Raw genomic sequence first — 21,784 nt, 5'->3', positions numbered from 1 at the left:
CTGTCGTCACCTATAGTTCTGAGTGCTGGCTGACTATAAAAGACAACAAATGGCGCTTCGCGGTAATAAAGACAATGTTGCACATTTGAAATGAGGACATCTGCGATCGATATGGGGTGGCACTGAACACCTAACAATTGAAAGAGATGCTTCTACGACGGTATAGGAATGTAATTTGCTCTGACTGGAATACCGCAAAAATGACTGCGTTTCGTTTATTATAAAATTCAATATCAGTAGGTATTGTAAGTAGAGAGGGCGAAATTTATCAAGCTCTTATAGAGTTTGAAAAGCACAAAGATATTAAGGGAGGTTCTGTATTAGTACAGGGTAATCTTCTTAATGCGAAGAGGTTGAGTAGATTTGCGTTGTATAACTACAGTATGCAAAATTCGTATTCGTACACCCATTTTTTTACCTATTATTTGTTATTTTTAAGTCAAATATAACATTAAGAGATAAATAAATTGTATATTATTATAGCAAATGAAGAGGTTAATTCATGTACATAATAACAAGTATAAAATATATTTTAAACTTAATAATAAAAACAGTAATTCATATAAAACTCAAAACAAAATTCGTATTCGTACACCTACAGACTTCAAAAAATGTGCTAGAAATATAGTTTTAGTACTTCGTGGGAAATCCTTTTTGTTTTATTATTGCTCTAAGCCTATTTGGCATTGATTGAACTAATTTTTGGGTTAAGTTTGCTGAAATATTTTGCCATTCGGTCTGCAAGGCAGTTTTCAGGTCTTCTTTATTCCTAATACTGTAATTTTTTAGATTCTTCTTGAAAATAGACCATAATTTTCTATTGGGTTAACGTCAGGACTCTGTGGAGGCGTGTTTAAACACTTTCGACAATTGTAGAGTAGCCAAAGCCGCGTGTGAAGTGCCGTATGCTTCGGATCATTGTCCTGTTGAAATATATACTTCCTACGAATTCCTAAATTTTGTGCACTCTGATGTAAATTAGTTTTAAGAATTTGCACATATTGCTTCGAGTTCATTATTCCATCAATAAAATGCAAGTTTCCAACACCAGAAGCTGCAAAACATCCCCAAATCATCAACGAACCACCTCCATGCTTAAATGTAGGAAGCATGTTTTTTGGATATAGCCTCGTATTTTTTTCTCGCCATATACGAACCCGTCCGTCCGACAACTTTAGATTAATTTTGCACTCGTCTGAAAAAATTACTCGTTTCCAATAACGAAAATCCTTGTTTAGATATCTTTTTGCAAAGTTTAACCGTTTTCTTCTATTGACATTATTGATAAATGGCTTAGAAGCGGCAGTCCGGCTCTGTATACCGAATCTACGCAAATAATTCCGAACACTTTGGGGTGTAATTTTAATTTGGAACTGGTTTTGCAAAAGTCCTGTTAATTTCACTGCACTTATCGTGTTATCCTGTCGAACAACACGCCGAACAAAGGATTGGTGTCTCCTTGACAAAATTAATCTGTTTCCATTTCTTTTTTTCTTCTCGATTCTACCAGACGAATTGTAAATCTTTACTACAGATTGAATTGTCGAGTGACTCCTATGCATAATTTTTGCAATTTGTCTCAAGGATTTACCATCCTTGTATAGCTGTATCACTATCTTACGATCACTGTTCGAAAATTCACTACCTTTTCGACTCATTTGGAAAATTTGTTAAAGAATTAACTCTTTATTTGTAATTCCCAAAACACTTTAGCTCGAACTGTCAACTACACTTTCTCAAGAATTTACCGTTAGAATTTTACAGTGCAAAATGATTAATATCGTACAGGGATTGAGTTCAAGCCGCTAGTCGGAGTGTACGAATACGAATTTTGCTTCGATTGAATTTGGAAATTGTTCTCTTGAACAAACGGATGTAAATAAAATTTAAGATTAATGTTCTAAAACAACTACATACATATTTATGTAAAAAATTGTTATATAAGATTGAACGAATTTTCTATTATTTCTCAGAAATAACCCAAAAACCCGCAAAATATAGGGTGTACGAATACGAATTTTGCATACTGTATAAGCGCGAGACAGTTTCAACACAGAGCAATATTTTAGGATTTTTCCGCCAAAATAGGTCAATGGTTGAATCGATTTAAGGTCAAGAGGAGAACGTCGTATAAGGCCCGACATTATGGGTGGACAGGTTTGACGAAAAGGGGGATTCCCCCCGAGCTCCGAGTTTTCTCGAAGCACCGAAGCAGAAACTTCAATGAAAATTAGGGCTAATCTTCACCCCGAACCGAATAATTTTCATCCCCGGTCCTGTTTTCAGCATAATTTCCTACCCGGTCCCGGATTTTCTATCTGCGACCCTGTGGATGCACAATTGATGATACCGAAGTAGTCACTATCAAACATGATCTTATCGCCGAAGGTTGCGCTAAGGTCTCTCTTCGGAAGTCACGGTCCATTACAGACGAGGTAGAAGAAGCTACTCTAAGTCATCACCGTATAGCAGCAGGAGCAGATCAGGAAAGAGAGAAGGCCTCTCATGAAAAACGAAAGTCAGCCTGGTTGAGAAAATGTCGTGGCTTTAAATCTCAGTCGTCATGGAAGTTTGTATTGTTCTTGCGATTGTCTCGCTGTTATCTCCTAATTGCTAATTTTACAATTTCAAAAGTTTCATAAGTGCCTACTTTCCTCGTATCCCTGACTTCCTTCAGCACAGTTAGCGCATTTCTAGAGATATAGCCTTCGTACAGGATGTGCTTCGCCACTTCCAGCTCATTTCCAGATTTGTACATAGCATTGCAACATATCCTTGCCAATACCAGTCTTTCAGAACCTTCTGAACCCTCTTGATGGAAATTTGGTAATACATTCATTTCTTCCAAGTCCGGTTCGTTGGGGAGATAAGATTTTGGTAGTTGAATAGCCTCAGCCTTGGTAGTTGACAAGCCATGCTATTAATGATATCGTTTGAGACCCGGTTGTTTTGAGGAAGTTGGATTTGGGATAAATTGTGTCTAAGGAATTGGTTAATAAGCCACCAGTTATCATTCCTGAAATCAGATTCTGCTAAGGGCATAAAGGATAATGGTATCGTGGCCACTGATGCCAAGGTATCAGGAGTCAAGCGCGGAAGTATGTCTGGCCTTTAAGTTGCCTCCCAAGACTAGGCACCACGATTTTCCAATTGAGCGAAGTTGGTAAGTAATTTACAGAACATCAACCCGCAAAAATGTTCAGGTTAGATTTTTAGAGATGGAGAAGGAGAGTATTCTGCTGTCATTGAGTGGTAGGGTTCCAATATTTGTGCACGAAGAAATGACGGCGGGTGATACCTCGTTTGAAAGGGGAGGCGACCCAGATTGAGGAAGTCCAAAAATTTTAACGCTACTGTGTCGGGGAGGCCAAATATGATGCAAAGCTCACCGCCAGGAAGACCTCAGAAACTCGAGGAAAATTGAAAATTTCCACGACCCCCTGGTAGGAAAAATTGCCAAAAATGCAAAGCTTCGGATTCCTCGTTTGAAAGGGGAGGCGAGGCGGCCCAGATTCAGGAAATGTAAAAATTTTATCGTTACCGTGTCGGGAAGGCCAGATAAGAAATGAAGTTCACCGCCAGGGACGCCTCAGAAACTCGAGGAAAATTGAAAATTTCCACGACGCCCGGGTAGGAAAAATTGCCAAAAATGCAAAATCTTCGGATTTCGACGGGCGTTACTTCGTTTGAAAGGGGAGGCGGCCCAGATTCACGAAATGTAAAAAAATTTTCGCTACCCTGTCCGGGAGGCCAGATATGATGCAAAGTTCACCGCCAGGGAGGCCTCAGAAACTTGAAGAAAATTGAAATTTTCCACCACCCCCGGATGGGAAAAATTGCCAAAAATGCAAAATCTTCGGATTTCGACGGGCGACACCTCGTTTGAAAGGGGCGGCGGCCCAGTTTCAGGAAATGCAAAAATGTTAACGCTACGATGTCGGAGGCACAAAATTTCATGCAGACTATGACCCACTCGGTGCTTTGAAATGCCTACTGTCTCAGCTATCTTACGCACCTTCACATTATTCTTCGTGGTAGGCGTTTTCGGGACACCTGAGCGCGGCTCATCAAAAACCGACGTGCGGCCACATTGCGACTCGTTAAACCAACTTTTTACGATCGCAATCTCAATAGCAGAATCAAAGCGCTCTTTGATTTTGCTCTGCGGTTTCCCTTCCAAAAACATGAATCGAATCACCGACGTCTTTTCCATTTTTCTAAAATCCACAGATACACTCGCTTCTATATGCGGACAAAACAAAAGTACGACTCCGATTCGCCAGGAATTTTGACAGTGGACGTAGTCGAGAATATACTACACGATAATGCATTTCTCTTTCGATAGTGGCCCTAACGGGCGGTAAGGCTAAGTACATATCGGACCGCCCTCGTATATTGGATTTTCAAAAAATGCACCTAAAGTTTTTCCTAATATTTTTTGTTGAGCATGCTGGGAGTCCTGAATCCGGATTCCAAATCCACTTGATTACCGACCGGACCACTTGGGAAGCAACTTACTTCCTCTCTTGTGTTCCACGGACTCCTCTTTTTTGGGGTTGAACACCCAAGTTTATCAAAAAGTTGACTGACGGTTTCGTGCAATAAATTGAGCGATTAGTACCTGTCGCTACTTTCGGTCACACTGCTCCCAGGGCAGAGGTGAAGCAGTGTCTGATGAGTTGCCTCTGCGCTGCCCTTTTTTTTCCTAACAGTTTTCCCTTTCCCTTCGTTCGTTATTTGACAGTGGTCTCCGCATCCACTAGCATGTCTGCAGCTGTTACCTGTACACCCATTTTTAAGGTTTTGTTTGTAAAACAAAACCTTATTAAAATCGGTTTACTGTCTGTCTGTCTGTCCGTCTGTCTGTCTGTCTGTCTGTCTGTCTGTCTGTCTGTCTGTCCGTCACACGCATTTTTGTCAGAGACGGTTGTAGCGATTGACACCAAATTTGGTAGAAAGGTGGGAACTGTGAACGCTCACGCATATAGTGAGTTACATCCTTTTATGACGAATTTAAGGGAGGGTCCCCATACATGCAAAGGGAGAGTGTAAATTTTTTTTTCATCAAATATAGTCATGTAGGGTATCAAATTAAAGGTCTCGATTAATACTTTTCGAAGCCAGTCTTAGTTTTGACATTTGTTGAAAAGGTGGGGGGTGCGGGGGGTTGAAAGTGGTCATTTTTTTAACGAACCCATTCTCAGAAACTACCCAACCGAAAAATCTGAAAAAAATCAGGGGGCTGTCACTATATGGTGCCTAGGCTCCGAAATACCCTCCATATCGATACCTGTTCAAATAAAGTTAATAATAGTACAATATACTATAATTTTTAGTAATTGACAGGAAAACCCCCCTCAAGTTCACCCTAGAATCACAAAATTTTGCAACAATATAGGCTACAGCATAGGGCATGATCCGGCCAAATTTGGTGAAAATCGCACTATTACTAACAAAGTAATACTAGGTCAAAGCTGTCGCTTCTCTGCAAATTCGAGACTATGAATGTCAATATCACTTGAAAGTGGCTATTTTCACATAATATATGCATATTTTACGTGCTACATGCTAATGGGACAAATGCGCACCCAAATCTCTTTATAAAAGAAATACACAAAACCTTTCATACCTGAAGCGTCCAGCTTCCGGTTTCCCGACTTGTTTCTTTTAATTTAATTTGCATTTTCCTCATTCTATTGATATTTGCATATCAATCCTAATTTTTTGGACGCGCAATCACTTTAAGTGGTCCTAGCTAACCCATTTTAATCCGAACCCTTCCATCAATAAACTTCATCTCTTCAAAAACACCAAGAAATGGTACTTTTCGCATCCTCACCCCCATGATTAACACGATCAACCCATCATGTCTAAAACAAAGATTCGACATTTGGTCATGTCTCTATAGAAATAACAACCTACATCCACACCACAGTTCTCCCAAAAAATTCTTTTCTATTTTGGTACCAATAGCCAACGTCCATATGTGTGGCAATATCCTTCTAATTCCAGTTAGTGTTAAAGACCTTCAGAAGAAAACATCCATATAATTACAACAACACCAACAAAAATACCCTCGACTACACAACATAAATGCAAATATAAATAAAAATCACAGACAAGACAATTTGCCATTCAACCCTTCATTTTCGCACATTTTCTTTCCCATTTATTTAATATTAATCACATCGTATCCACTAGAACCTTACATACATGTATAAGATGAAAACGACCACCATCATTGCCGTACGAGATTAAACCTGTGTAAGGAGCCAGTGGTAGTAATAGTGGGAATGCTCTCAACCCCCCAGTTGGCCTCATCTCCAATCACTTTACATCCTCAAAATAAGCTCCCGCGCATTCGATTGTAGCGTACAAAGTGGCAAAGCGAATGGCAGGGAGTCCAGTGGAACGTAGTCAAAGTAATTGTCTTGAACGTATGAAATCATGCACCCCCTCATAATCCTGTATTCTCACTTGTCCGGATCCACCCCACATACCCTCCATGAGGCCGAATTTTACGTAGACATCGTCTTGGGAGCCTTATATTGCTGTTTCTCTGCTTCTATTGTTCTCCTTTCAATTCTTGCTCAGGACATCTTGCAAGGAACAAGGAGAAGCAAACTGAAAATCTGCACTTACTCGTATGTACAATTGGGGGTGGCATGTCCTTCTCTGCGACCGAGAGAATTCACATTCGAAGGAAAGTGTCTTCCTTTCATATCTACACCCTCAACGAGAGAAATCTCCTTCAATTCTCGGTGCGAAGATTGCGGTGAGTAGGAAAGGACATACATTGTTCCCTTATAAATCATAATCCACATCATTTATATCAAAAAGGATCAGAACAGCAAAAAGTACGTTCCACAAATATCCTTTATTCATACGTACGTTGAATGTAGCCACACCTTCCTGATTCTAAAGTCCTTTTGAGTTTCCCAAAAGGAGAGTTCGTGGTATATGAAATTTTCCCCTTGGATGCGAAGTATATAGTAACTACCCCGCTTTAAGGGTGAAGGATATTTTTCAAACATGTTCCACAAAGTGTAGGTACATGAATTTTCTTCTGTCCTCGTTCGTCCCTCGTGCTCACTTGTCCTGAAGACGTTCTACAATAGGTCTCAGTGGTTGCTTATTTGCAAGTATCTTTTCGTCTCCTTCAAAGATTTTTGCACAACAATTTCCTTTTACCCCTGTATAAGCATTAAAGGATATTTTCCTTTCTGCCTTGGTGTGTCTGTGGGTTTTTTTTTTCTGCCAAAAATCCTGTAGTCTCGAAATGTCTTGCATGGAATTTTGTCATCGTCCTTAGTTACCTTCTTCTCGTTAGTATTTTATATTTTTTTCCTGAGATATTTCACATTCGATTGAATCCTTTGAAGCGGACCAGTCAGTCAGCGGAGAGTTCAGTTTGATTTTATTTTCGAGTGATAACAGACCGATAGCGACCACAGAGGCGTAAAGGTGTTAAAAGAGCTTCAGTGGTGCTGATTGATGTGAGGTTTTATCGACGAAGTAGTGACTTGGAATAGCAGCTCTGAGGTGTTGATTTGAATAACATTTGAATAAAGTGCGTTAATTGGTCCTGTGAATTTGAATAGATGCGTATTCAGTGACTGATTTGAATAAATTATTGAAATGATATTAATTTTTTAAATATTTTGGTGATTCGTTGACCGTTGTTGCTTGTGCTTCGGATATTTTTTTTTGAAAATTTGTGCATTAAATAAGGAACTGAATCAAAGTGAAATACAGATCGCAAAACTCAGGAACTGAAAACTTGACTAAAAGTGACAAAAACCATGGTAATGTCTGAGGTACGATGGGGCAGTAATTGCGAGGATAACAACAACTCGCTGAAGCGTGATCTGTTGAAAACCTCATCCAATGGATCGGCACAAGGAATTCCATGTATGTATCCAATTGAGAACTTTTTGATTAAATTTAAATCTAAGTTATTAGTTGCTTCGATTGATAGTCCAAAACGGTCAATGCCTTGTTTCCGCTCCAAAATATCTCGTTCATTTGCTTTTGATATTGGTGGAAACCTTTGGAAGCACATCCAGAAAGCATTCAATAAAATGGTGTCAACTATTAAAAATATCATAAAACGTCAACAACGTCAAAAGATACAAAAAGATACATAGTGGATACTTTGGATGGAGCCACAGTGATTTTATAAGACATCTAACTTTACATTACTTACTACATTTTTCCTGATGTCACACCTCTTGCTCGTGATCCTGGTGGAAACCTTTTGAGGGACATCCAGAAAGCATTCAATAAGATGGTGTAAACTATTAAAAACGCCATCAAACGTCAACAAAGTCAAAAGATACAAAAGATACGTAGTAGATACTCTTACTGGAGCCACAGTGATTTTAGAGGACATCTAAGTTTACATTTCTTACTACATTCTTCCTGATGTCATACCTCTCATACCTAGGTCTCACGTGACCAATATCATTTTCACTTCATAATTACGTGCTTAGCAAGGCTCCTTCCACTTTGACGTCAATTGGATGTACGGTTCCGCTGGAAAGATTTAATGATTGAGTGATTCAGTTTCAAAGTTAAGCGTCTTCATGGTGAGTGGAATAATGATGGGACCATCTTTACTATTAAAGTACAGGATCTGCTAGTGCTCGTCAATTATTTTTCGTCACCTACTCCGGGATGCGTTTGAAATAGATTTTATTCCTTAGTCGTATGAAAAAGTATCTTTCAGCGTGAATACTTTTGAAACGATTTTTCTCTGCAAATTTCACTTAACCTGAATTCAAGGTCCTTTCCAAAAAAATCGGATAAGACAAGGAAATGTCTCATTTATGAAGAACTACCCATGAGTAGTCCTTCAATACCTTGAAGAACTACAAGTTTGTGCAATCAATGACGTTATTCTGTGTCCGGCGCTTGATTTTGTTATTATTTAATTTATTCGTCAAAAACTTTGGCGTCACGTACTTCTCCAACAATTTCACTTTTGTAAAAGTAAACAAATAAAATTGTAATAAATACGTCCTCATTTTGTTGACTAGATGCCACGTAACTATTGAAATATTGTTTGTATTTACTTAAGATATGAACACAGCGGATATCTTATATGGCTGGGCTGTAATCCATCTGGTCAAGTATTTCCCTAGAAATCTAAGTGACCAGTGTTATTTATTATATTTGGAAAAATTTTAAAGGAAATTGATTAGATCTTAGTGGGAAAAATTTCATAATTTCTTGATGCTTCTTGATATATTTATGAATCAATGGCGAAGAATTTCATGTGAAAATTTTATATGGATTTCTTGTAAGATATCTGGCGCCTTTGATAGATTTTCTCATGCTAAGTTGACTGTATTAGTTCATAATACGATGACGTAGGTATGTAATAGCAGATTTACATTAGCCTATACGTCCTATTTGTTTGCCAACGTTACAAAGACGCTGATTTAAATTGACTCAGATGACTCCTAGGTTGAATTTTATAGTAAACATCTCAGTAAATTTTATATTCGATGATTCAGATTAAATCCTTCTGTTCTTTCTTTATGTGATTTTATGTGTATTCCAAAAATAGAAGTATAAATTTATTTTGCTAAAAAAGTTAGGACAAATATCAGGTCAATCCTGACACTTGACAGTTTCTTTATCTAATTTGCAGAAAGCCTAAAAATCATAAGAATCTGGCATTAGAATATTAATGTCATGAGTTTTGTCAAGTGACCATCCAAATTGACTATGACCAACCACGAGAGCAGAGCTATCCCAAAAGATCGAAATAAATTAACGAAGTTGACCATACAGGTCCGCCATATCACTCTCTCCCTTTTTTAAGATCCATTTACATAAAAAAAAAATTGATATGAAAAGCCTTGTTCTTGATGCAGTTGTTTGATACTCCTGAGGTGAACTTAAGGGGGGTTTTCAGGCAATTCCAAAAAGTTGGCAATCTGCTATCAGCAAGTGTATTTGAATAGATATCGGAATAGGACATATTTTGAGGCCTAGATTTCGTATAAGCGCAACACCCCGATTTTTTTCAGATTTTTGGGCTGGGTAGTTTCCAAAAGTGAGTCCTGTCTCCCTTTAAATGTGCAGATGTTGGTTCCTTACTTGCGCATTTTGCAATTGATGTCAAAACTTATATTAGTTTTGGATAGAACTCATCAATGCCTTTCATTGGATGTCCCACATAACTATATACGGTGAACAAAAAGGTTACATCCCCCTTTGCATGTATGTGATACCCCCCTTTAAACTGCACTCACTGTATGCGTGGGATTTCATAGTTCCCATATATCCACCAAATGTCGCTTGAATTGATGTTGCCGTTTTGGAGAAATGTGAGTGTGACAGACAGATAGACAGACAATGAATCGATTTTTGGTTTTGTTTGACGCAAAACCTTAAAAATAGCAAAAATAGCTCGGATCTCACGCATCGTACCGTAAAAATCAAGGCCTGATTACTGCAATCGATTGATCGGATCCTCAAACGATCTCTCTTCTGTCCAGAATTTAGTGGGGCGCGGCTGTTTGGGACTCCAATCTGCTTTATCATTTTTCGACCATAATATTTGAAAATGTTCCTAATTTACTTTGAGGTCTGACGGTAGTTAGGAGGTAAAGAAAGTGATCTTCAAAAAAAAAAATATTTCAAGGAATGAAAAATTATAAAAAAACAATTGACTTTATATCAAAAACTATTATCACCCCTAGAAAAAGCAAGCTCAGCCTTTGGTAGTTGCTGACAAATAATTTCCGGCGTCGCCAGGCTTAAGGATATTAGATAATCGTAGTATTACACAAATATTCCTTTTTACTTGAGCGAACTATCATTTCCAGATTATATCCTTGTCGTCCTTGTATAGTAGTTAGGGTAGTTCAACCATTTCGTGACTGAACTCTTATTGCCCAACATCAACAACATACCTAATTCCATCATCGAAAGAAACAAATCCTTGGCAAATTCACATAGGATAAACAAATTAAGCACCAAATTGCCAATCCAATATTAGACACGACTAGTCAAAAGTAACTTCACGGATACAGTGATCCTATTGCGACCCACAGAATAAAAAAGGTCCTCTGAATTTGAAGTCAATTATGGTCACCTCGATTTATCGCCCAAAGTCCTCGGCTGGTGCCTTTTATTTCGCTGATGGCTCATAATGTTTGGATAGAAATTTTCGTCCATATTTCGCGGCTTGAAACCCGAAACGTGTCTCCTCGAGTTCAACAAGTTTTCCTCCTCGATCCGAAGATCGGCCTGTAACAAATATAATCCCGCTCATACTTTGTTTTACTTCACAACGTTCTTATCCAAATGCCATCTCACTGCCGGCACCGATCCGCTAGGCTAAATGCAGCAAATTACATGCCGTGCACATAAAATTTCTTTGCTAATTATCAGAAAAACCTTCTCACCTTCTCTAGCTCAGTAAAAGAATGTCTGCCTGTTTAAAAATGATGATGTCCCAAGATGGGACTACTTATTTTGATTGTATGTAAAACAGCATGATTTAATTTTGTACCTCACCTCGTCGGGGGTGATGTGAAGAAAAAAACGGGAGATCCCTTCTCTCCAATCTTCTTGGAAAGAAAAGTTCCCTTTTTCAAGCTTCACTAACAATTCGCGGCGATCACCTCTCCTCATGTCATCACAAAAAGGGGGCAAATTTCATATCATTAATGAACATATTGGAAAGACAATCATCACCGCGATTTGTTGCAGTTGGCCCTCAGGATCCGCACGGAGTTACTAGATGACGACATTCGAAATCATTGAACTTCGTAATATACTCGTAGTTCATGAAAACTACTCATTTTATTTGGGAAAATGCTCAATTATGGTGAAAATTCCTTCCTTATTATTTCTCCTTTTTCCACTCTCTTCTTCAACGTTAATCTAAAGTTGCACGATACCTTCCCTAATGTGCGTTTTATGTCCGTCACAAATAATATTGAAATACTCGCGAGAAAATTCTAAAATACGCCTGATGAGTTGCCTCTGCTCTGGACGAAACCGTCAGTCAACTTTTTTGATTGATTTGGAATAACCTCAATTTCAGCTGGAAAATCGTGGATTTGATTTGAAAATACGTGAATTTCGTGTGAACTGCCGTTAATTTGATTTGGATAACTGTTAATTTAATATAAAATCTAAAACTAAACTATCTCATTCCAATTACTTCATCTGTTGGGCATTTTTTTGCAGCAAATTCAAAAAGAAAATTTGTTCTCTGGACATTTCTCTACATAGAATGACTGTCAAATTCCGGGATGTACAAGAGAAAATACACGACCATAGTGAACTTCGATGTCAGAGCTATCTCAGAAACTAAAGATGAAGTGTCAAAATTGACCATCCAGGTCCGCTAACACTTGAGTACAGCTCTACTGAAGTATATTCCGTCGATACGTGCTAGAGGGCTTTGTTTTAATGAGGCTCAGAAATGTTGCGGAGAGTCTTATTTGGAAATTCAGTCATTATCGAAGTCATCATATTAAAAAAAAATGGCAAAAATAGCTCGCGACTTTGCGCAATGAACCATACAAATTATGACCTGAATGCTGTGATCGAAAGGGAGATCCACGACTGACCGGATCATCAATCGATGACTCTCCTACCCCAGCATTTAATGGGTACGGACTTTGGGGTCCACACCTTACATTTGCATCTTCCGGCCACAATGTTTTAAACTACCCGTAATCTAGTGTGATTAGAAGGAAGAAGGGAAAGGGATCCTCTTAGAGAAAAAAAAATATAATTCGAAGTATGAAAAATTATGACAAATAATATAATATCAAATAACACTCAGCTTAACTAAGAGAGAATAGAATACTTTTCTCTCTTGGCTCTCTTACACTAACAATATCTGTATCTTTCATATTATTGTGGAGCAGTGTGCGGAGTTTAGATTTTAATTTCCTATGCCCTTCATCGATTTCGAGGAGGATTGAAGCGTGTTACAGCACTTCATTCCAGCCTGAAACGGCTCACAACAGTTTACTGTAGGAGGCAATGTGGTCAGCATTGCACTCGTGCCGCAATCTAAATTTCCATGGGGAATAATCATAACAACACAAAAAAAAACCGACGAAATATCAGGGGAAGAGGAAGAGGTGACCAGCGAAGGAGTCAACGAGGACCGAAATACCTTATTTGACACAAGGACCCCCCAATAAAGAGGAAGCCTTACCAAGTGGCGCCAGTGATACCCTGTATACCCTGTAGTGCCTCTGCTTGTAAAAAATCCAGTCAAAACGGCTAGTCCTGACAGATACGAACCAAAGGGTAGTGCAGTCGGTTGTCCTAGCTAGAGCTGAAAAAGAAAGGCTCATCAAGAAACGCGCGGCAACGTTCCCCCAGAAGAACGTCAGCAAAAGCATTAAAAACGGGCTAATGGAGCAACTTCTGGATCGCATCTCCTTCAAAAGGCGAACGTGGAGAACAGCGGAGGATGCGTAGAAAGCAGAAACGGCCGCATTTTCCGCTGAGAACACTTCACGCGCCAAACGGATCGTAGATAGCCCATTGTAAAGCGAACTGGGGAAAAAGCGAAAAGAGGAAGACGTACCTCAAGAAACTTTATCCAAATAGTTATGAGGGACCAAAAAAAAAGGCAAAGAGACAAGGAAAGAATTGGCTACGCCGCCAAAGACTTGTAAGACAAGGAGGCTACAAAGCAAAAGCCAGTAATAGGCAAGATGAGGAAACGAAGAAGGATTAGACCATCGGTTTTGCTCATTAAGCCAACGGAAGGCAAGATATTTGCGGAAATCCTTAGTGAAGACAACGGAGCTTCCATAGGGCAAATGAAGGGTGGCGGAGTCCTCGTCGAACTAGCACCGAAGACGGCTAGCAAGAGAACGTTCTGTGAAGCGGTCAAGGCGTTACTGGGGGAGAAAGCTCTCGTATGGAGAACACGGAGAGAAATATGGAAGGTCGTTTTTTTTCAAACCTATTGAATAATCGTCCCGGTCTTAACCCCTTAAAAGGTGATGGTTCTCAAAAGAGGGGTATTTTGATATCATCATGACAAATTTTGACACTACATATATGGATTCCGAATGAATACGCAGGTCTGCTACATTCGCTTCTATTTCTATTAACCGGACGTTCTGTTGTAATGATAGTTTTCCATTTCCTAGTGCTTACCTTTACGGTCTTGATTTCAAGGACTCCGACACTTTATAAAACCTAGATTCAAATTGAATTGTTACGCCATTGATATTAGTTGGTATTTCTCCATCTGTTGTCGAATTTTCATGCAGAATCTATAAGTTATACCTTCTATCGGATCCACTTGATTTATAAAGTAAAAGTCTTAAACGAAAACTTATTAAACCTCCCTTTCAGTTGCACACAGTTCGATTCTCTGGGTCTGCACTGAAGACCTAATGAAGCGAACTTCGTACGAAAAGTAGGAGGGTAGGAAGCTAGTAGAGTCTTCACTCTCATCAGTGAACTTCGCACCTCTTACACTTCTCTTTGGTATCTCTACACCTAGTCGAATATAGGATATTATTTTTGGACAGTCGAGGAGGGCAAGATTGGAAAAAGGATCCTAAAATTGTAATTTAGGTTGTCGTTTATTCATGATATAATATTACAGCATGAAACATTTAAAATTGTATACTTTCACTTCTCAAAACTTTCTCCCCTTTTTAACCCCACGGCCAAAGCTTCTCTCTACACACATAAACTCACTAAGCTATTGTTTCCCTTCACAACATTCCACACCAAATACCCCCTCATAAGCGCCATCGATCCGGTAGGCTAAATGTACCCAATTACATGCGGCTGTAGGCATCTCCATAATATTTTCATGTCTGAGAGAAAAGGAGGTAATTGTTGACTTATACACCCGATTTTTAGACAAGGTTAGTATGTTTTATTGGCGAGGGAAGGTCCACCATCTATAACTCCGATGAAAATTCGTATCGGTTACCCCCCTTTTTCATGAAAGTATATGGAGGCACGAATCGGGTTTCTTTTATATCATCACGGTGAAGTTTTGTAGCTCTATCCGTGGAGTAGAACGGGATTGCTCAGCTAAAATGGGGGAGTTTTGGAGGTCATATCTTTTTAAACAGGGGCAAACCGCCGCTATTGAAGATATAATAGAATTTGCATGCCGTGAAACTATGGTTGGAGAAGGGACAGCTGAGGATCGTGAAATATGTGACTGCAACATAAACTTCGAATGAACATGCCTACCAAACTCAGCTCCCTATAATTTGATCAGATATTTTACTCTAATGATATTTTTGATACTTCTTAATGAACCTAGATCCAAATTGGCACCAACGATTATTATTGGTATTTTTATTGCAAAATCTGTTCACCTGTCAATTCGGCTTCACATCGCAATTTGAAGAGTCAAAAAATTGACACATCTAAAAGTGTAAAGTGTTTCACAAAACCAAAACCAAGGCTTCTGCTTACCACCTTGACTTAATTTCCGTCCCCAATACTCTCCGCTAATCATCTTAAATAAAGTCCTCTCTCATCTGATGTGCTAGATCGTATCAGCTTAGCTCCTTTAGGTGCAACAATCTTTGCCGATTTGATATGCCGCTGGTACATATTTGTAAGCCAGCCGGCCCAAAGAATGTTTCAATTCATCCCAAACTGCGCTACGCACTGGATTTTGGTTAAAATATCCACTTTGTGGAGTACGGGACATCAGCACAGGCCTCCTTGTTTTGTAAAAAATTTGTTTTGGAGCTGAAAATCTTCAGACCACACTTACCCAGATATACCAGTGTGTGGGATTTTCTCCCATTAAAGCTATATTAGTCCAGCAATTCCAATGCTTCCCTTTCCTTCCTTATTCCTAAAACTGTTGTAGTCCAGAACTAATAGACTTGCAGAGATATAGAGATCTCCAGAATCCCACATTCTAATGACGCTCAACGAGAATTATTCGGTCATCAACATGGCCCTGGAGCTCGTTGAACGAAAACGATGCATTCTCGGTGTTCGTAGGAGCTTTAAACTTGGGTTGTCATCTCAGCTGGCTTAATGACAATGCTGTTGTCGATGCTCCAGGGATAAACCTGAATGCTCAGAGACAACCAATTGGAGCAAGCCCTCCCAAGAACCTAAACAGGATGACGAAATTGACCTTGAAGGTCTTCCCATAAATATTGAAGCTCTATCAAAGTGCTCCCGTGACATTTGGGAGATCCAAGTGTTCAAATGATCTCCACATTCTCGAGCCTGGCTAGCATATAGGCTAGTAAGCATGTGTCGATGAGACACTACCATGGAGTTCCAATGATGATGAACGATAATTTCCGAGGAAGGAGCGATAAAGTTTGCCGAAATTATTAAATTTTCAGTGTAGTTCTATTGTTAGCACCGGGTATCCTATAATTTCCTGCAATTAATACCCACACTTAACATTCATTTTAAGTTCCTTAATTGATGTAGGATAGAAGATAACGAGGTTATCTAGTATGGCCCGGATACTTCTGTGTTCGTTCAATCCCATCTCAAAATTCTCGGAATTTATTACGCCGCAACGCAACCGTTCATCGACTTTTGGTTTTGATACCTTGATCAGCTCCCCATTTGCTTAGCACGTTTGAAAAGTTCCCGGATCTCGGTCCTCATCTTGACTAGGTCCCTGCTTTAACAAGATGCGCTCCCTGAGGAGGTAAATGTTCTAATAATACAACTGGCTTCTCATTGCCTTCAGTTCCGACTCGTTTCTGAAATCAGCACCCACTTTTAGATGCGACCATTTATTGCCCAAGTGGTTTACATAGAAATCCCAACTTATTCTCCTGAGATTCCTTATTATTTTGGCTATTTTGGAGGTGCCCTCATCTTCGGATGTTATTATTCTGTGAGACGACATAGAGAGTTCTGCCGAAGTTCTCCAGTTCCTGATTAGCCTGTTTATAAAATTATTCCCTAAGGCTATGACAAGGACCTCTTGCCAGATGCTAGTCACGAAAGTTGACGTATATCCTAGATTGTGTATTTTGACCCTATCACTAACGTTAAATTGGAGTAGGCACTAACCTCTTGGGCTAGTATCGCTGCTTCCCCAAACTACGTTGTGTTCATTGGCATTAGAACCGAGGAGAAGTAATAGTGCCTTCCTCTGGCAATACCCTATCAATTTAATGATGTGTTTCGGTGATAAATTTGAGGGTCAGGAGGCCCAAAAAAAAGCGACAAATCTTAAACGCTGATATTCTATTAATACTGGAAAATTGAGAAAATTAAGCGGAATCTGAGGTCATTTTTTTAAATCAGAAAAAGACATGTAAATGGTGTTCAGCTTAGGGGGTGGGGAAGTCTAGGAAGTAGGTCAAATTCGAGTTAACCTTTTGAAAGGTTCCAAGCGCCGATTTATTCGTTAATATTGAAACTTTCGAGAAAAGGAGCGAAATTGGAGGCCACCAGTTTTTTTAACGAGAAGGAGACCTTTCGGAGGTCGGAGTTTGGTGGAATCTTTTGAAAAACACCGATATGCCTATTAAACGAATTATAGAAAAGAAAGGGCGAAGGTAAAATTCGTGATAACTCCCTTAGGAGAAAAATCCCTGTTGTCTGCTGCGAAAAAGTCCGATGCCACGACTGGTCTATGAATTTTGCCCCTAGCTTCCAATGCAACTTAGGTCACAAAGTCTTCAATCAGGAACTCTGACAAACATATATATTTTAATTCAAATTTCAGAATGATCCAAACTCTTGGTTTTTGTCAAGGCTGGTCTCAAATTACCTGCATACTTCTTCCTTGAACATCGCGAATGAAATCACTGTAGGCCCAGCTTGTGCATGGTGGCAGTTTACCTGGCCTATCTTACTGCTGGGCCTCTTTGCTAGTCTCAGAGTAGTCCTTCTGAAGTGGTAGTTCCTCTGTGCCTCTGAAGTGGTAATTGTCTTTTTGCCTTAAACATTAGGAAATGTAAGTCGAAATTGTCCAGAGCTTCTTTCCCAATGGGTAGCACATCTACATTATTGCTCGGAAGAAAACAGGGATTTCGACCTCAATAATATTCACAACTCCTTCAGGAATCGCGGTACATTTTCCACCTGATGTGTCCTCCGAAGTATCCTTCTTCATTTTCGCTTATGTATATGCACCGTAATATTACTGAATCTGTAATTGATACGACAGTCGTTTCTTTGAATTGCCTTCGGATATCAGCCGTTCGCCCCAATCGTGTGAAGTTTGTCATTGCCTCATGCTCTGCTTCTAACCACTATCCTTGCAGACCCTCATTTTGAGCTATTACGAGGAGTTTTCGATCCTGTGCTTTGGACAGGTAAATTGTCATCATTTGAATCTCTACTATATCATCCTCAGCATGTATCTACATCCTTCCAGCCTGACAATTTGTGGAATATGATCCTGGATCATTTTCCCGTGTACTTCTTTGTGTGGTCTGCCAATTCCTGATCCGGTTGAAAGCTTATGCTATTGAAAATAAGCTTGGCAAGTCCTGCTTTACACATCTGCTCAACGATAAGGTTTTCGATGACATCCTGCGCCTCGAGGTTTGATCCTTCTTGAGTTCGAGTTTGAGTTTCAACGGAACATGCCCCTCTTGTGGGCTGCCCTCTTCTGCTCTTCTTTTCTTCTGTTCCACGCTTGGAGACTATCCTGAACCTTGAAGGACCTTTTCGAAATCTTCTCTTTCAGATAAGGCGGATACCATTTGGGTCCTGCGCCACTAGAGCCTGCTTTCTTGCAAACGTAGTTTTACTGATCTCCGCCTTCTGATCATGAGTTTTCGCAGCAGGGCAATGTTGAGTTCAACTCCGCCGCCTGACTCCCTACTTTTCTTGGGTGTTATATTTGGTTATCAGTATTGCGGTAATGTAGCTTCGTCTGATGCACAAGTTTGCACGCGGTATAGGGCTCTACTTGCTTGTTGTAGGGATTTTTGTAATTGATTTTGACGCTCATGAATCCCGCTTGCTTGCTTGCTTGCTTGCTTGCTTGTTGTTACTTTTGCAGTTGGTTTTGGTACTAACTTGGATCCCACGGTTAAAAAGTTCACCATGACTCAGCTCCAAGTAGGACAGTAGAGATCAAGTTTACTCACTGAAGTAACCAAGCACTCACTCCGTTGGAATACAGCCTGGTATCCTTGATTGCGGACTATCTAATGGGGACGATTCACATAATACCTTGGATTGGAAGAGGTATTTCGTCCAGAGTGTAACCACTATCACGCACTATTGGTCTGCCTTTGTAGTCGGTAGGCCTGTCTCCTAGAAAGCCGTATATCGCGCTCTTAACCTTGTAGTCTGTTGCCTGAATTCTAGCGACCAGATGAATAGAGAAATTAAGAAGATAGCATTGTCGCTTCCTTTTGGTAGTATATCTTGGGGACGATTTACTTCCGTTATCAGTTCCGAACGTCTGTTACGATGGTATTGTCAAAGACTGTCCAGGACCTTAGTAACCCTACAAAACGGAATTCCTTTCTGCGCTTTGCTCTCTTTCCGGCTTTGGTTTTGATTGTTCCCACCTTATATTTTTAAACCCTAAGTTATTCTGAGATATCAGCATTGATAGCAATCGCGGTTTACAGTTTCTTTTTCGTAAGTTGGCTTTCCCTTCCACGTTTCTATCTTGGTATCAGCTTTCAATATTGTTTTCATACCAATTCCAATTCATCCTAGACAAAAGAGCAAATCGACCGTGCCAAACTAATGCCCACAGTTATTGAGAAATTGTCGCTATTGAATCAATTCATTTGGTTACATCCTGACCTATCGCCTGACCCTCTTGTAATTTACACAAATTCAAAATGACCTCCCAATAGTCAGCCAATTGTCACTACAAATACATCAACATCACCGCCTGTTTCGAAAATTTATGGCTTTCCCAGAATGAAGTTGATTTTAAAAATGATACCGGAAAAATGGATCAATTGCATCATCCCACCCTTCCATTACTGATAGTTCTTGTTCCAATCATCTTGACTTATGGACCAACTGTCCTCAGAAATTTTTCCAAACCATCCTCCCGCACGTTCTGGACCATCCGCAATGCCTCGAGTTGATCACGAGACTCGGAAAAGTCAAAAAAAAAAAAAAAAATAGGAAAACATAGAAATGTGAAAGAAAAGAAAAATTTTGGAACAGAGTCAATCAAATGAATTGACCATCACCACCTGGTCCCTTGCCAAAGGCTATAACTCACTTCATGGCGTAGCCCATCCGTTCAATTTTCTCTCAGTGCCAGGATGAATGCATGCATGTCCTAGGTAAGGTTATCGGAAAACGTGAAAATGAGGCGACCGGACTGATCCCTATGTACAACAGTGTGGTCACTTCACATATTCTCCCTCTCGGGGGTGAGGGTGAGATGTCAAATGTAATTTATGACCAAAGGAACGAACGACGAACATTATCTCGTGGGTGCAGTCTAAACATAAAAACTAAAAATAGCCTCAGATGACCAAACTGCTTCCATGGGACATGGTCTCTGTATGTATGCTCACTTTTGCCTGGAGTTGTCCTGCAGGGCACCCAGAGCCGAGTGAGAGTTAATTCCACACTCGTTTGGTCCATATCCATGATTCTGACTGACCAGACCGCGCTCACTATAGCGACCACTATTATCAAAGAGGATAAGGACCGGATGGAGTTTCTGTTGATATCCTTGCCGAAGTTGTCCTTGTATAGCATTTTTGCAATGTATGAATATGCATACGCGAGCCGTACGTGGAGAAAAGGCGAATATCCATTGTAATGACCACTGACGGTCAAATCGATACAATTCTATCGATTTAGGGGTCGACATGCTCTCAACTTGGCGATGTGCAAGGACATAAAAATTTCCTATTAGTTAACCCCTGTTGCGAAATTTTATTAGATATGCCAGACAAAGCGGAGTGAGGGTGGTGATAGTTGTAAGATGTTGAGCAAAATAGCTTTTGTTTGTTTCGGCGAGGAAAGATGGGGTGGAAGGATATTTGGTTATTATGAGAGTTTGCCGCTTGATTTGAATTTTCCACAGGACGCCGCAAGTATAATGATGCTGTTGCCATAGCGACGAATATTTCAGATGGAGTTAGCAGCCTCAAGATTTAAGGGATGAATGATGAATGAATGTCCTGAAAACAATGGTGAATTTTACCAGAGAAAGTGGACGCACAGTTCAGCAAATCCTTTCACCAAATAAGTCCGCCACTATCCTGAAGAATTTTTCCTTTTCCAACCCTCATCAGCACAATTGAGATGAAAACTTCAGAGCTAATGACTTAATAACCGTCATCCATTCAATCCTTACTGATCAATTTTCCTCCCTCTTTTTTATTATTTCAGATATCAGCCGACTATCAAGGACCCCATCACCAATTCCATCCAACGGTAAGTCGAATTAAACTTCATTAACCTTCAGGTAAGGCCTAGGGGTCTTATCGTCCAATCTCCTCTTAAAACACGATTAAAGTCATTTAGGACACTTTCCCTGGAATCTCAATCCGTCTACCCATACGCTATTCAGATATCCTTCAGCCAATCACTCCCAAGCCGAAGCGCGTCAATCGAATTTAAAGTGACGGAGAAAATCACTTGGGACCATTTTTTTGATTGAGAAAAAGGACCTGATGAAGTTCTAATATTTAAAACCTCCGAAGAAAAGATTCTTTATAGGAAAGGGTTTCGTCTTTTTCACGGTGCCAACCACACGCCGGCCACACTTTTTCACCCTTTACCTATTAATCCCCTAACTTCTTTGCAATGGTACTCCGAGAGGCACCCAAAGGTATGTGTTACGTTGCTCGTCTCCGTTCCGGCATGCGGTTAA

At 39.9% G+C, this 21,784-nt stretch overlaps 1 protein-coding gene across 1 annotated transcript in view; it reads left to right on the top strand.

Moving 5' to 3' along the window:
• Nucleotides 1-21,784, top strand: part of LOC119661601 (protein nubbin-like) — a 233,643-nt gene that overhangs the window by 195,436 nt on the left and 16,423 nt on the right. Inside the window, exon 4 of the mRNA XM_038071001.1 lies at nt 21,301-21,345. Within this exon, the coding sequence (XP_037926929.1) occupies nt 21,301-21,345 (45 nt within the window). The remainder of the gene's footprint in view (nt 1-21,300; nt 21,346-21,784) is intronic.

This window comes from Hermetia illucens, chromosome 1, assembly GCF_905115235.1.
Source record: "Hermetia illucens chromosome 1, iHerIll2.2.curated.20191125, whole genome shotgun sequence".
NCBI classification, from domain to species: domain Eukaryota; kingdom Metazoa; phylum Arthropoda; class Insecta; order Diptera; family Stratiomyidae; genus Hermetia; species Hermetia illucens.
The sequence above is the reverse complement of the archived record's forward strand: the minus strand, read 5'-3'. Positions and strand labels throughout refer to the sequence as shown.